The sequence below is a fragment of the Nomascus leucogenys genome, chromosome 3 (assembly GCF_006542625.1).
Source record: "Nomascus leucogenys isolate Asia chromosome 3, Asia_NLE_v1, whole genome shotgun sequence".
In the NCBI taxonomy this organism is placed as follows: domain Eukaryota; kingdom Metazoa; phylum Chordata; class Mammalia; order Primates; family Hylobatidae; genus Nomascus; species Nomascus leucogenys.
In genome coordinates this window covers 26,785,513-26,802,975 of record NC_044383.1, presented here as the reverse complement: position 1 = coordinate 26,802,975, position 17,463 = coordinate 26,785,513, and the positions used below count along the sequence as shown (strand labels likewise).

Sequence of the window (17,463 nt, the reverse complement as noted above, 5' to 3'; positions counted from 1 at the left end):
CTATGGTTCTATAGTACATTAAATATACAAACATCAGTTCATTGGATCAATAGCAATAATAATAATACCTAACATTTATTGAACACCTGCCATATATAAGGTGAGTGCTCCACATGTACCATCTCTATTCCTTATACAAATTCTGCAAGGCAGATTAATATCTTCATTTTACAGCTGAGGAAACTGAAGCTTAGAAGGATTAACTGACTTGTGAGAAATTACATGCCAAATAAGTAGCTGAATGAAATGGAATGCACACCCTGTTCTGCCTGGCGATAAAGCTAGCTGTGCCACTTGACCTAGCATGTGCCGAGCATTGTGCGGAATGCAAAGATGTACAAAATCTAGACCTGGTTCTGGAAGAGCACGCAATGTAACCTGAACCTGGCTCCCATAATGAGAAATGCACGAGGCAGCCAGTGATAAAATAATGCAGAAGACAGGAGCCAATTTAGGGATGCTTTCCAGATGCTGTGGTGAAACAGCTGGGACCTGAATGAATGACAGCATTCAGATGGACAAAAATAGCATTATTCACAGAAGGAACAACATGAGTCAAAGTGGTAAGATAGGCAGGGACAAGATATAAATAAGCCTAGCTTATCTATGTGAGCTTATCTAAGTAATAATTACACATTATTCAGGCATCTAGCCAAGGAGAATCTGTAAGTTTTCTTTCTAAGTCTTTTTTATTTTTCTTTTCTCCTTTTTTTTTTTTTTTTTTTTTTTTTTGAGACAGAGTCTCACTCTGTCGCCCAGGCTGGAGTGCACTGGTGCGATCTTGGCTCACTGCAAGCTCCACCTCCTGGGTTCACGACATTCTCCTGCCTCAGCCTCCCAAGTAGCTGGGACTACAGGTGCCTGCCACCAGACCCAGCTAATTTTTTTTGTATTTTTAGTAGAGATGGGGTTTCACTGTGTTAGGATAGTCTCAATCTCCTGACCTCATGATCCGCCCACCTTGGCCTCCCAAAGTGCTGGGATTACAGGCGTGAGCCACCGTGCCCAGCCTATTATTCATTCTTTGGCCATCGTGCCTGGGGGAGACTGGTTTCCTGGGTACATTTCATGTTTGATATATTTTATAAGTGCCAAGGAAAGATGGGTGACAACTCCCCTCATAGAGATAACAGAAGATGGGACAGGTCACACCATCTTAACTGAGAACCCAAACAGCCAGTGTATGCGTGGCCTGCTTCTTGTTCCCAGCATGTCCTGAACACCTGGTATTTCAGCACAGAGGACTGTACAACAACAGCAGGCACCCAACCCGAGAGCATCCGCTTCTCTCTCTCTCCCCTTTGTCTTCTTTTTGTTAAGCCCAGAGCTCTACTTCTTTCTATAAGTTTAACAGGAACAGAGTTCATACCATTGCGGTGTGCCTATGTCATATAGATATATCTATATTTAGTAACATGCAAAGCTTAATGCAAATGTAAAAGTATCAGGACAGTTCAAAATAATAGTATGTCTGGGTAACAGGCTGAACTCATATACATGCTGCAAGAATAATATATAAACTCTGTGTGCTCCTACGGCTACACCAAAGGATTGCTATTCCTGCTCCCACAGAGAATTCATCTCTATGAGGAATTGTTGGGCGCCAGCATTTGTGGTTCTTTTTTTCTCTTTTTAAATTTATCCCCTAAGCTTGAATCTGGAGCCTGTGGACCACTCAGGTATGTCCCATGACATTTGTTTATATCTTCAAAGAGCAACTTTCTTATTTGTGAGCATATAGAGGCCCCTCAAGCAGTGGGTATACAAAACAATCCACTAAACCAAGCCTCTCTTATTCAGCTCAGTGAGATTCTTTCAATTTACTCTCTCCGAAGGTAACTTTCGGTCCTGGTGGGCTGGCCCTGTCACCTTCCCACACACGCCTTGCTGTGCCTTCACTGAGGCTGCCCACTCTGGCAGAAGTGGCTTCAAGACTTTCCTTCTTCAACACCAGGCGTGTCTTCAGAGCCAGATGAAAGGTCACCTCTTCTATGAACCCTCCTCTATGTACCAAGATTCCTACCAGTCTCATCTCCAAAGAACTATGGAACAAGAGCAGATGCTATCAAACTACCCGCCACGTATTTATGTTTAATTCTCTTAATAGCCTTTCAAGAGAACCTTTCACGAATGCAAGGTAGAAATTCCTTTCTATCTAAAATTACTCTAAAATATCTAAGACCACTTCTTGCCTCTCTAATGAGATTGCAAAGCTTTCAGATGTTGGAAATCCTATCCTTCTACGTGTACAGGTACCTCAAACACAGTAGATGATAAAGGAAAAAGATAATGATTTTGCACCACGTGAATTTCCTAGTCATGTTTCTACCTAATAAAGAACCCAGGTTTCACAATTGGTGGACAAAGAAAATTTATCAGATGAATATGTTTTGCTTCCATGGATTTATAACTAGAGGCGTATACCTAAAAAACACACAAATAAAACACACATCCACAAAACCCTATAAATATCAGTATATTTGAAACTCCCAAGGATTTGAAAGCAGAGTCTTGAATATTCACTTTTAGACAAAACTGCTCTGTATTCTCCACCTACTACTTCAGATATTTTCTCCCTAAAAAGTTAATTGTCCAGCCTGGTGTTATACCTACTAAAAAGAAAACAACAACTCTGCCATTCAAGTTAACGTGTTAATTAAACCCTCAGAGTCTGGCAGCAAAGTGCTCCTCCATAAAGAAGGTAATGGTAGCAAAGCATTTTACCCAATGACTGTCTCAGCCACCAGTGGAAGGCTTTCCCTGTAGAATGAGTCAATGTCCTCTAATAAAATTCATAGTGTTGGCAGCACCTAAGTAAGATTTATTTCCCTCCCTGTCTCTGGCTCCAAGGTTTCTTTTGACTGTCAGAACACAGAACTGAGAACTATCATTACTTCCTGTCACATCAGAGAAAGCAGCAGCAGCTTTCTCTAGCTATGCCAAGCTTAGAGAAAGATAGAAAGATTAGGAAGAGGATGAAAGAGTACTTAAACTAGTTTTAGGAGGGCAATATTCCTCTACTAATGCCGTGTCATGAACTTAAAAATGCCATTCTTGGCCGTATGCGGTGGCTCACGCCTGTAATCCCAGCACTTTGGGAGGCCGAGGAGGGCGGGTCACGAGGTCAGGAGATCGAGACCATCCTGGCTAACAGGATGAAACCCCGTCTCTACTAAAAATACAAAAAATTAGCTGGGTGTGGTGGCTGGCGCCTGTAGTCCCAGCTACTCAGGAGGCTGAGGCAGGAGGATGGTGTGAATCCGGGAAATGGAGCTTGCAGTGAGCCGAGATTGCGCCACTGCATTCCAGCCTGGGCGACAGAGCGAGACACTGTCTCCAAAAAAAAAAACCAAAATGCCATTCTTAGAGGGTTTGATTTTGTTTAGCTAACATTAGTATAAATGTTGAAAAAGAACTGAAGGAGCAGAAATGTTAGAGAACAGGGAAAGATTCTGGTTATATCTGCAATAAGAATGCAACACAGAAAATCCTTTCTGTGTAAAATCATTCTAAAGTATCTGTGACTACATTGCATTAGTAAATACAACTTAATGAGCACAAACCCAGCCCTCACCTGTGCTCAAGATCTATTAGCAGCCTTAGGGCCTAACCCTCCAGACTGTCATTATGCTGGTCTGGGGCTATTAGCACTTCTCTCTCTATTTTGACGTGTTCCTCTCCTGAAGGGTATTTTTTTTTTTTTTTAAAGACATCTTTCACATTGGCTTGTTTCCTTGCCATCTGTCTTTGTTTGCTTTAAGAAGAATGCAGATAAAAATACACTTAATTCCAAAGGATGAAATTGCCAGGGTTAGTTTCATTGAGAGCTTTGAGCCAACTGTTAGGCATCTCTGGCACCATCCTCTGGATGTCTTCGGAGCTGCAAGTTGGATGGTGGGCACTGACAAAGAGGGACGCCACAGCAGGACAAAATAGCCTGGGGGAGGGAAAGAATGGGATGCACTGGTTTTGGGGAGGGAAAGAATGGGATGCACTGGTTTTGCTCAATTCCTAGTCTACAGCAGATGAAGATGGGATGAGAGAAGGGTAGCAGCCATTTCCAACTTTCATTTCCACCTTAACATCCACATTTTGGTTAAATCCCTAGAAGAGTGACAACTTGCTACTAGATAAGAAATTCAACTCCTTGTGGTGATCCACAAGCTTGCAATTGTCAGTGTCCCTAGAAAGTCTTTTCAATATCCCTAAATCGGATCAATGTATCCTCTCTTTTCAGATTGCTAGACAGGTGCACGTGATGGAATTCTCTTTTGCAGCTGGGAAATGAGTGAAAGAGCATCCATTTCACAGAAATTTGTGCTAGGAGAATTCCATAGAAGCTAAGAGTTGTGATAGCGTTTTAAGTCTTTGGTTCATGGGACCAGATGTTGTTCACCACAAAGCTTCCCACGGTGGCTTCCCCGGTCAGGGGTCAGGTGGGCAGTTTCCTGGGGATCCTCCACACAGGCTCCTTAGGAGGCGCCTGTGTTGGTGGAAAACATCCTGCTGTCGGCTCTTTTCAAGGTTGCCTGCCCACTCCTCTTTCCTTCTCTCCTCTTAACATTTTGGAAGCAGGGGGCCTGCAAATTGTACTTCTTGAAAAGGCTGACAGAAAATCCTACCAGTTCTGTTTTCTTTGCCTCATTCTAATACTGCCCTGGGGATGGCCGGGGTACAAAAAGCACTCATCCACCTCATGACTCTCTGCTTCTCACTGCTGTTCCTGCATCCTTTTTTAGCAACAAAGAGATGGTACCTTAAGGACTTCATATACATTCCTAATGCCAGGCCTGAGGCATCATAAATATCAAGTTCTTTATTCCATCACCCTCAATGGGAAGAAAGAGAATCAGTCCAGAGAAAAATGTGGTCCTCAGAAGTATGTTCTGATGCTCTGGTTCCACAGCGTAGGAGGGGGCCAGAACCCATGCTAAGGGGAACCAAAATCTGCAACACTTAAAAGGATTCCGTAAACTTCACTAAGAGCTGACACGAGTCTTTACCTTGGCTGTTCAGTACAGAGAGCAGATAGTGAGAGAGCCATGATGCCCAATCCAGATCCCCACACCCAACCCTGCCCCAATAGATTTAAGTTTCTCAAAGAAAATGTTGTGTATTAGTGATATCACAGACAACCTACAGTAATGTGTAACATTTTGTGCACAGTGTTGTAGTGGCCTATGTTGTAGAGAAAAAGTTTGGAATTTGCAAAATAATTCACAGTGGGCTTTGTAATACAATTAACATGTCTTAGAATGAAGACATGCAGAAAAACTGTTCTAGGGGAATGGGTCAGTCTGTGCAAATAAACAGAGGAGCAAAACTCAGGGTGGTGTTCTCACATTTCTTTGGTCAATAGCAAAAGACCCAGTTTGGCTGGGATGCATTACAGAGTGAAGTAGAAGCTGGGGCTATAAAGAGAGCCTGGAACCAGGCTGGGTAGGTGCAATCTTACCAATACTTGTGGGGAGCTGATGTAGACTGGATCCAAATGTCAGTAAGGTCAAAAGATAAGAGTATCAAAGCTGGACAGTCAGGCTTTGCTGATGAAGGCTGGGCAGGAATGATGGCCTATTGCTGGTTCCATCAATCTCTCCTGCAGCTGGATTTATCAAATTTGTCACTGCCCATTCCCCAGCTGTCACTGAAGTCTGTCACATGCCCTACAGTTGAGGGTGGTGCTGTGAAGCTTGGAAGATTAGACTTACGGAACTGGAGTCGGTTGGGAAGGGAGGGTCAATATATGACTGTGGGAGAGTTTGATTTGTGACCACCTCCTGTGCATCCAGGTCTGCAGGTATATAGGAAAATGATAAGATAAAATCTTGGCCTTAAAGATTCTTATTTATTTATTTATTATTTATTTGAGACAGTCTCGCTCTGTTGTTCAGGCTGGAGTACAGTGGTGCCATCTCGGCTCACTGCAACCTCTGCCTCCAGGGTTCAAGCGATTCCCCTGCCTCAGCCTCCCCATTAGCTAGGATCACAAGCATGCACCACCACACCCGGCTAATTTTTGTATTTTTAGTGGCGGGGGGGTGGGTTTCACTATGTTGGCCAGGCTGGTGTCAAACCCATGATCTCAAGTGATCTGCCTGCCTTGGCCTCCTAAAGTGCTGAGATTACAGGCATGAGCCACCGTGCCCAGCCTCTTAAAGGTTCTTAAAGACAAGTGTTGGTGGCATAGAACAGATGAAGAACTAGCTAAAAATTTGGACATACAAATACCTCTCTTTCAAAGCCTACAAAACTATCAAATAGCACAATTGTGCCTGTTCAAATCTTAAACCCAATTGCTTGTTTTAAAATGTTCATTTCTCCTTATTCTTGTAGCTCTGTTTTTTTTTCCCCAAATGATTAGAAACAGGCAAATCAAACTGTTCCAGGTAGCAACTGAAAAATAATGATACGACCTGTTTAAACATGGTATCTAAGGTGAACGTAAGCCTTCCTTGTTTGCATATGATGGCATTTCAGCTTGAGAATTTGTTTTATAAACAAGTGTTGGGGTTGACATTTAGCGAGCTCCCTGGTTTCCACTCTAATTGCCAGTTTAGTACTTGGATACTTAAATTACTTACATATTCATGAGATTAGAAATCAGCTCTGACATTGGGAAATTTCAAGCACATGAAAATCCTGCCAAACCAGCATGGTATATAACGCTCAACATATTTCTTATAAAAAACCGAGTGCCTTTTAACTTAATGCAGTGCCTTGGGGAAACATGATGGCATTAGGTAGATATCAGTTTCCTAAGTGTTTGTGCTTGTGCAGAAATCATTTGAATATCCCCAGGGGGTTGAATTTCAAGGATCAATTTGTCTTTATCTCAATCTTGCCCTTTTGACATTAAGGGGCTGCTAGGTCTATTAAAAAACAAATAGAGTTAATGTGAAGATAAATACTTTAATATTTAATGGTTTTCTATTATTATAATCAATAATATTTCTAAGTACCACAGATCCATCTGTCCTGTTCCATTCATTCTGCTTCCATGGGACCTTTTAGTGATTGTCTAAAAAGGCATTTAAATTAAATTGATTAAAGTGCCTGTAGCGCTACGTACTGGAAAGACACTGGGATAAGACAGCCTCTGACTTAGACAGGCTTTGTCTAATTCCAGCTGCACCACACCAGGGGTGCTATCTTTCAGGTCTTTGGATAATACATTGGCTGGCATCTACGCCATGTTTGCTATGTGCCAGGCTCTGTGTTCATATTTTGCATGCGTTATCTCAGTATCATCAAATAGTCCCATGAGCCAGGTACTCTTATTACTGTTTCCACTTTACAGTTGGAGAAACTACATTTAAATGACCTACTGAAGATCACAGAGCAGGGGTAGGACCTGACAGAGCAGACAGCTGATCCTCTTACAAGCTCACTCTACTGTCGGTCAGTGGTGAGAAACCTAAATATGACTGAGATTTTGAAAGTGCTAGCATCTATTTCTTTATTAGTAGTCATTATTTCCCAGGGAATGTCTGCCATTCAAAGCAGCCATAAGTATTGCCCTTCCGTGAGGGCTCACTCAGGAAAAGAAAGGAACGATTGGCTGGGCGCGGTGGCTCACGCTTGTAATCCCAGCACTTTGGGAGGCCGAGGCAGGCATATCACCAGACCAGGAGTTCGAGGCCAGCCTGGCCAACACAGTGAAGCCCCGTCTCTACTAAATAATACAAAAATTAGCCAGGCGTGGGGGCGGGTGCCGGTAATCCCAGCTACTCGGGAGGCTGAGGCAGGAGAATCGCTTGAACCCGGGAGGTGGAGGTTGCAGTGAGCTGAGATCATGCCACTGCACTCCAGCCTGGGTGACAGAGCTAGACTCCGTCTCAAAAAAAAAAAAAAAAAAAAAAGAAAGGAACAATTACAAGGAATAAAGAGAAGATTTTTTTATAGATATGTTTATAAATATACATGTAGAATAGATACAAAACTTTAAAAACATTGCAGGACTGGTAGAGAGAGAGAGAAGGCAGAGAACTAAAATTAGTTCTTTTTAAATAAAACTTATTTTATTCATGTTACTAAAATTCTGTCATTGGCTGTTCATCACACTGGCAGTCCATTTTTCCTTTTCTATCAACATATGATTTTAACTGAAAGTCAGACTTCGTTTATGGAGAGAATGCTAGCTGTTAATATTTAGAGTTTCCAGCCGGGCACAGGGCTCACGCCTGTAATCCCAGCACTTTCGGAGGCCGAGGCAGATCACTTGAGGCCAGGAGTTCGAGACCAGCCTGGCCAACATGGTCAAACCCAGTCTCTACAAAAAAAAATACAAAAATTAGCCAGGCATGGTGGCAGGTGCCTGTAATCCCAGCTATTCGGGAAGCTGAGGCAGGAGAATCGCTGGAACCCAGGAGGCAGAGGTTGCAGTGAGCCAAGATCACATCACTGCACTCCAGCCTGGGCAAGACAGCAAGACTATGTCTCAAAAAAAGGAAAAAAAATTAGATTTTCCATTATTTGTAAACAGAACCTCCCTATCAAAGCCTGTTTTCTGCCTTTAAAAGTATGTTTTGGTATCTGACACATATGTACCAAAAAATGTTGAAGGGAAGGCCAACATACAGGCTTTAGGATTTTCTGTTTATTTCATAAACTGCGATCCTTTGGAATTTAAAGAAGATCAGGAATGAAGCAAGTTTTCCACATGTTCTTACTTGGACTGCAGACTCATAGAGCTCCAAAATAAGTGAGTCAATATAAACTTACAAATATTCTAGAACTGCCCCAAAATAAAGGGTGGCCCACCAAACTGTCCTAAAAGTTTTATTCTCCCTCGACAAAACTAATCATTTATTTGAATGTAATTTTTTCAAAAAATCGCAAGAAAAAAAATTAACATCTTCTCAAATAAAATCAAAAGAGAGACCCATGAACAGAGAAAAACAAAGAATGGGAAAGAAGAAAGGACAACCACAGGGCAGCAGATGAGGTTTATTCGTCCTATGCAGTGCTTCTTCTTAAATTTCTGAGGTCACTGTTACACACATAAAAATAAGAAAACTTCACATTGAAAACAAAGCAGAATTACTTCTCTCAAAAAAAGAAAGAATTCTGAAGGTCTGGTGACATTGGACCCACCTTCCTACATGGCAAGAACAGCAGGCTAGAGCTTGACAACATCCCTCCCTCCTTTTAAATGAACACCTGCTCTCCAACTTCCCACAGCCTGGACCCAGCCTCTTTTGTTCAATTGTACTTCTTGCCTGTTTGTGTAGGAACTGCGTTCATGCTCTAGGTGGTCTTGAACGTCCACAAGGGTGGGGACTGCACAGGACAGGAGAAGAGCAGCCCTTCCTGCTCATGGTCAGGGGCAGCAGGCCCTTCTCTGGAGCTACCTGAAGAAGAGGTCTGGATAAGGACAGCAAGGGGCCTCTGCTCTCCAGCCACTCAGCAGCCCGAGTCCTGACAGCGTTCATGTTGGTTTCACAACATTGCACTCTCCCCTTTACAAATCACGTCTCCATTGCAAATCCTAGCAGAGGCTCCATGAGCCCTTACCCCAGCATAGACAGCAAAGCTGAGGTATACACAGATTCTTGTATTTCTCTCCTGTTTTTTTTTTTTTTTAATTTCCTTACAGTCACATCTGCTCTTTGTTTTCTCTCATTTCAAATGTTTCCCAACACATCATGTTTAGTGAGGTGTTTAAGACAGACTGAGAGATGCCGTTGGAGGCAATGTTTTATAGCACAGTTTGTACACTAGTTTATTGCCAAATTAAAACAAAGATGTAATCTGGCAGACTCAGCCTTCTGCTAAGCCTTCCTTGGGTGGTTTCCTGTATTGAGGCAAGAAAGTCAGCTAGCAGTGAAGTAAAGGACTATATCTCTTTTCTCTTATCTGCTCAGTTTCCAAATACAAAGACATTTTTTTAAATGGGTAGAATGCTTGGTTTGCCTACTGTTTAAATTATAGAAATAAAAAAGTAAATTAATAAAAGAAAGCAACATTTTGGTGCTCCTATAATAAATGCCATAGAATTCTTCACACCTTCCACAAGGATTCATTGTTTTAAAAATGTGAGGGGTGGGACTTTATACACCAAGTAGCCCCCTGTCCGCTTGAAACAGAATCTCTATAATTGTATCTATAATGTTCCTTTTTCTGAAAATTTCAGGGCTTTCCAAAGGCACATCCTCACACAGGCCCTTCAGAGGCCAAGTCCAGCTCCTATGTCTTTACTCGGTAAGTCTCAGGGCAGGGTTTCCTATGTACCTATGCTACTTATTTAAGAATTTCTATGGGTAAAGGGCTCCACGCCTTTTCTTTTCAGTCATTCTAGTGGTGCCTGGATAGCCACATCCCCAGACAAGATAGCATTTACCTCTTGGCAACTATGGTGATGGTTAATTTTATGTGTCAACTCGACTTGGCTAAGAGATGCCCAAAGAGCTGATAAAACTTATCTGGGTGTATCTGTAAGGGTTTTTCTAGAAGACATTAGCATCTGAATCAGTAGGCTGAGAAAATCCACCCTCTCCAGTGTGGACGAGCATCATCTAATCCTTGGAGGTGCTGAATAGAAAAGGCAGAGGGAGGGTGAATTCCCTCTTTCTTTTTGAGCTGCGATATCCATCCGTCTCCCCTGGCCCTCAGATATCAGAGTTCCTGGTTCTCAGGACTTTGGACTTGGACCAGGACTTACAGCATTTGTTCCACTCCCACCCAATTCTCAGGCCTTCCAACTTGGACTGAATTATACCACCGGCATTCTTGGTTGTCCAGCTTGCAGATGGCAGATCTTGGGACTTATGAGCCTCCATAATTGCATGAGTAAATTCTCATAATCAATCAATCTCTCTCTCTCTCTCTCTCTCTCTCTCTCTCTCTCTCTCTCTCTCCCTTCCCCTTATTGGTTCTGTTTCTTTGGAGAACCCTTAATAATACAACCACCTAGATGTTGAATATCACAAATAGATTTCTCCTTCTAAGTAAAAAGAAAAAATATCAAAAACCTTGGTTTGTGAATTCTGAGGACATTCGGCCATACACATTTTTCCCTGATTAAAACTACCTTTTAAAATCTTAATATGACCCTCCCATAGAACTGATACCCAGTAAAATTCTATTTTGGGCCAGAAAGGAAAATCTGTTCAACAAAACTCTTTGAGTCCCTTATAATGCCCACATCAAAAAGCCTCCACTGGGATTTAGGCACCCAAAATGAAACACAGTTAGAGCAGGGTACCACAGCTCATATGGGGTCTATCCTGCAGGCCAGAGCTCCAAATTCTGTCCTTAGGAGCTTAAACGTCGCATTCACTGAAGGAGAGAAAAAGCAATGTCAGAGAGATAAGGGAAAAATAAATGTGGCTATGTGTTCAAAAGACAGAGAGTATGCCTTAAAAAAACAAAGAAGCCAGCAAATAAAAAGAAAAGAGGAGGACCCTGTTCATAGGAATTGCCACCTCAGTAAGGCATTTTCTAAGGGACTGTTCACCACAATTTGATGTAAAACAGCATCCAGCAGAGATAACACTGACTAAGATCCTAGCTGGGAGATCTATAGCAGTGACATTAGCAGCTGTCACAGAAAAACTGACGAGCAATACTTACATGAAAGAATAAATGTTCCTGTTTCCTGGGCATGTGCAGTCACTGGCGAACCAACACCAGCACATGGTCCTCCTTGTTGCCACATCTCATCAGTGCTAAAAGCTCCATGACCCATGGGTGCCTGTCAGCTTTTATTTCCATATCACTGACCCACCTGAGTGGCCACAGACCCTCTCAACTTGACTTCTAGCCAATGCCATCAGCTAACGGCTGCGGCTCACCCCCTTCTGGTGAATGCCCCACTCCCTATTCTGTAATTCAAGCCTTGAGATATGGAGGTCTTCTCTGATTCCTACTTGTATAGCTGGCTATCCACAATGTGTTTTTTCCAGTAAGATTTACCCTTCATCAATCTCTTAAAGAAGCAGAGAGGTCAATAGAAAGGCTGACTCTTATCCATCTGTTCATCTCAAAATATCACCTTCAAAAATGAGAAGCCTGGCCGGGTGTGGTGGCTCATGCCTGTAATCCCAGCACTTTGGGAGGCCGAGGCAGGTGGATCACAAGGTCAGGAGTTCGAGACCAGCCTGGCCAACAAGGTGAAACCCCGTCTCTACTAAAGATACAAAAAATTAGCTGGGCATGGTAGTGTGCACCTGTAATCCCAGCTACTCGGGAGGCTGAGGCAGGAGAATCGCCTGAACCCTGGAGGCAGAGGTTGCAGTGAGCCCAGATTGCGCCATTGCATTCCAGTCTGGGTGACAGGGTGAGACTTCATCTCAAAAAAAAAAAAAAAAAAGAATGAGAATACTATCAAATGTCAGGTAGCCCCTTACCCCATTTGTAGAATATCCACATGTGATACCAATTAGTGATTTTTCCCTTTGAGAAAATTTATTAACCTCTTAGATATTTAGATCCTTAGCCTCATACAGAGAAAACAACGACAACAACAAACAGATGAAGACTGCTTCCAACTCTAAAATGACAGGATTCATTGGGTCTGTGGTCACAAAAGATACCTTTTGGTTCTTACCCTTAGCATCTGATGCCAGGACTGCTGTAATATCATCCCAACTGGTCTTGTTTTTGACCTTGTATTACCGTAGTTTATACTCATATTACTACCGATTAACCCTTGAAATCTATAGCTCTAAATATATCATTCTCTGGACCCAAATTTCTGAAGACTCCTAATTAAGGAAACAAAAATTAGTTTTCCTAAAAAATCAAACAGCCAAAACAGTGAAAAATAATAAAGATTAGGTTCCAAAGTGTGTGTGTGTAAATTATAACTACCTACAACAAATTTTAGTTTCAGCCAAATAGAAAAATTTGCAATTTTGTAAACATGATTTTTACAATTTCATGTATATGACATTCCTGTTGTAAAAAATTGGCCTCCCCTACTGTTACAATACAAATCCAACATCTCCATTAAAGTCCAACTGAAGTCATTTTGTAAGACCTCTAGAGTAGACAGATTACTAGATCTCTATCTCCTGAACTTTGGGCTACCAATTTAATGTAATTCATTCAGTCACTTGTCTATAACTAACATTCAGTGACAGCACTGCCTTTGTGGCCTCTCTTAAACTATTGGTCAACTCATATGTGTTAATCATCTATCTCCAGATGGATAGAATATTGTTATTTTAGATCAACACTGTATCATGCATGGCACTTAAAAGAGATGTGGCATCTAATATTTGTTTCTTTTTAAATCACTTTGGAAGGGTACCTACAATTATAATTATCCATACAAACACATTTTAACGCAAAGGAAACCAACGCTAAATACTGTTCACCATAAGTAGCTGGGTTGAAGTCACAGCTCAGGCATCCTAACTGGTCTTGTATCATCCACTCTGCCACAGTGACCATGGGAGGCACTCTTTGAAGTGCTGGGAACGAAAGGGTTACATATTTGGGCATCTCCTCCAGCATAATTGCAAAGATGCAGAGTTTTTACTTAGGCAGGTAAATCTGGCCCTCGCTGTGCTTCTGGCATCGGGGAGGGGGGGAAATTAACCAACTGTCGAATAAAATGTAATAACCCTGTGGATTAAATGACTAATACTCTGTCTGAGCTGGTCAGGCTTTGCCTCTGTTAACTGTACCATCCTGGACCAGATGCACTGTGGCTTGACTCCAGAAACAAAATTGTACATTCTGCTGAAAGGGTAGCCAGGCTGCTCAAGAGGAAAAAAAAAATGAAATGTAAATTCTTTCTATTTTTAGGCTTAATGTGCATTTTATTTGGCAGTAGGGGCATCATGAATAAAACTCCAATCTTAAGAATTTTAATTTGCTTCCTTTAAAATGCTCCTGTCAGTAGAGACCTTGGGAAGTTGCTCATACCATTCTCCTACCTTCAAAAATGCCACCCATCTATGCAAACCCAGACAAACAAAACCCCAGAATACTCCCCTCACTTAGTTAAGTCCAGCATTTCTTTAAATATATGTAATTTCTAATTCATGATTCCTCTAAGGAGAATGCTCAGAATGACTTCACTGAATAATGCATTTCACAAGGAGTATTCTAGTATTTCAACAATTATCCCTCTGGCTTTTATGGCCAGAGTCTCTGTCACATTTGCCTGTGTAAATGCTCTTTCTTTTCATTTTAATTTAATTTTATTAGCTATTGCTAGCCTTTTATTCTACCTGAGAATGCAAGTTCCTTAGAGGCAGGGACCATATGTATGTTATAGCATATATGTCGTATAGAGTACATAATACATATTATAGGATGACATTTTATGGGTCATATGCACACATACACACACACACCTAATACCATGAGCTCATTTAATCCTTTCTTACGAAGTGGACTTCTCCTTCAACCTTACCACCAAGTGAAGAAAAGTTCTGAGATGACTAGGTTCTGCATAAGGTTACCTATATACATCATTATTATTCCTCTGGCCATTTCTCTCAGTGTTTTAGAAAAACCCTACTTCGTGTTCTTAACCTTTTCAGGGTTATGCTTCCCTTTAAGAGTCTGAGAAAAGCCACGGGTCCTTTGCCAAGAGAAATGATCACCAATCCACAAACGTAAGACACTATCTCCAATTCAGTGGGGGTCAGAGGCTCCTGACTGCCTTAAGCATCTATGCTGAGAACTGCTTCTCCACCATGTCTTACTTAGTACACCTAATCTTTATTTGGTAAGTGGTTTCAGATATTTACATGATTTAAACAAGCAACCTGAGACTCTCCTTGCTTTCCCTTGTCCCATTAGCACAGAGGTCAGGCTACCGCTCAGAACAAAAATGATCATTGAGCTGAAATGGAGAGATGATTAAATTAGCACGATTTTCCCCGGAGAACCGTGCTTCATTGTCTCAAACAAGGTAAGTATGCTCACCTTTTGGTCTTGACTGTATGCCAGAATCCAGTCTTCTTGTTTGGGGTGAAAAAGCAAGCTTTGAATGTAGAAGTTCAGCCGGTACTTTTGATAAGTTGCCCCTTCATCTGAGCTGATCAATAAGCTGCTCTCAATCTCCGGGTCTGTGAGTAACATTATCTGCGGCAAAGAATTGTTGGAGAAAGAAACAACAGAAAATTAAGTTTACAAATTTGCAAAACTTGAAAATTAGCTAAATTCTGACAAGGGAAGGACAGGGGCAGGCAAAGAATGCTTGGCCAAACAGGGACCTTGACTCTGTCAGGCTTATTCTTCCATCTTGGATCAATGCTACAGAAATATTTCTACAAAGAAATGAAGGGAGTAGGAGAAGCTGGAAGAATGAGGGATGAAATAGATAACTATATTCTCTTCTCTTTTAGGGGACTCTTTGTTTTATTTCCAAGGTTATTTCCTGAACCTGGAACACTTACCCTTCTTCACTTCTTCCTACTGTGCCTTATGTACTTTCCATTTTGGGGGACTAAAAGACTGGTTATAGTCTGCTGTGGGAAAGGTGGAAGAGAGAGACGATGGAGTCCATTGTTTTTCTTCCCTACCTCAAATCTTTTCATTCCATTTCAATGATTTCCTATGTCATCCTAACCTAGCCTGATTTTCTGAGTCTTAAGTCAAAGTCTAGGCTCTAAAGCTTTCTCTAGGAATTTCACAAAGGCTATTTTACCCCACCACCCTCATCACCTTCTAGCCTACTACATAATTTACTTATTTATTTCTTGTCTATATAACCTCTACTAAAAAATAAACCCTGTGCGAACAGAGATAGCTGTCTGTATAGTTCACAGATGTATTCCCAGCAGCTAGACTAAGGTCCAGTATGTATGGTACACTGATAAATATTTGTCGAATGAATGAATAAATGAGTGCATAGAAAGATGCCCGGAACACTCTGAGATATGGATGGAAGCTTCACAACTTCTAAGTCCACATGACTCTCTAAAACTCTCTGAAAGAAAAGTTGGTTGATCTGCACAGTCTGCACCACAGAAGAAGCTATAAATACGAAAAAATTCACAGCTTCAGACGTTTTACACTGTCTCACTGGGATGCCCAATTTTGTCCAGAGCAATGGGATCAATCACAATAGCAGCAAGATGGAGCAGCTGCCCTCAAAACTGCCTTAAATCCTCTCATTTTATGCCTTCAGGAATGTGTGATAAATTACTTCATTTCCAACTCTCTGTGGGTCTCCTTTCACTCAAAGTGTGCACCTAATGTCTCCAGACAGGTGGCCTTAATGCTACCCATTGACCTCTTCCCCATCAACTCATTAATTGGCACTTTCTGAATTTGGTTCAGGGAAGCATGAAATACGTGCTTAACATGTTGCTGTTATGAAGAGAAATCACTGCAGCCCAGGGCTTAAAGATTACCAGCTGAGGATGCTGCACTTCCCAGAAAGAGAGAGAGAGAGGGTGGCGGGGGGGGGGGGGGGGGTGGGGGGTGGGGGGGGGGTGGGGAACAGAGTCATATCTTAAAAGAGCAGAGTGCCAGGTAAGCACATGGAGCTTTCTCAAGCATTTGGAGGCAATCATATTAAAGCCTCCGAACAGTTAGTGTCATCTTTGAAAGTGGTGTCCTGTCTCTGTAAATGGCACAAAAGGATTGCATGCCAGACACTCTGCCCAAACTCTGTTTATGTTATCCAGGACGAATTTAAGGTTCCTTGCTGTTCTTTCAACCTCCCCTTCTTGAAGAGGAGAAAAGGGATGTAATGGGGTGAAGGCAATGCTGTTGCTGTCAGCTACACTCCCGACAAGATGAAAAGCGCACACAAAGTTGAAGACTAATTGCCTCTTGTACCATGTTCCAGGAAAGCCACTGCCCACCAACCATAAATTCTGACAAAGTTACGGATTTCTCTGTCTCACATTCACCAAGCAGACAGCGTTCCCTCATCGGATGGCTGACAAGGAGCCATCAGGTAATCTGCTAAGTACAAACTCATATGGTTTCATTAAAATCTAGTATATGCATTAAGCAAGTACATTTAGATGGCTCCTGAATTCACAGGAATATTTCCAGGTGAGTTCATATTTATGAACACATAAAAGCTGTCATTTTTTGAATAACAAGCCATCAAATGATCATATTGTTTTGTGTCTCCAATCACAGTTAACAATAATGTAAAACAACCTTTTTGCACTACTGCCAAAAAGTCATTTCCATGGTAATGTGAAGAGGCTCAATTTTATAGAATATCTATTGTCTCAGGCAAGGTGATTCCCTCCCCCACACTGATTTTCTAGTTCCCCGTTAGCCAGAATATGCTTTCCTCTTTTCCCATGAGTATAGCTCTCCCCACCCGCTTCTCCTGGCAGAATACTTAATCAAAATAAAAATTAAACACAATTATAAACTAGGCCTACAGAATATTCCCAAAGCAAGCTGATTTTTATCAATCACTTTAAAGTTCTTTTGATACCCATTTATGCTCCACGTGATCAGACTGCCTAAGACATCATGCATCAGGTAATATTGGGTGCGAGTGGCAGAGTAATGAACGTATTTCCCAACAGA

At 41.8% G+C, this 17,463-nt stretch overlaps 1 protein-coding gene across 3 annotated transcripts in view; it reads right to left on the bottom strand.

Moving 5' to 3' along the window:
• Positions 1-17,463, bottom strand: part of SORCS1 (sortilin related VPS10 domain containing receptor 1) — a 602,977-nt gene that overhangs the window by 190,510 nt on the left and 395,004 nt on the right. For all 3 annotated transcript variants that reach the window (XM_030807336.1, XM_003255446.4, XM_012505615.2), the window contains exon 4: positions 14,884-15,042. In XM_030807336.1, the coding sequence (XP_030663196.1) occupies positions 14,884-15,042 (159 nt within the window). The remainder of the gene's footprint in view (positions 1-14,883; positions 15,043-17,463) is intronic.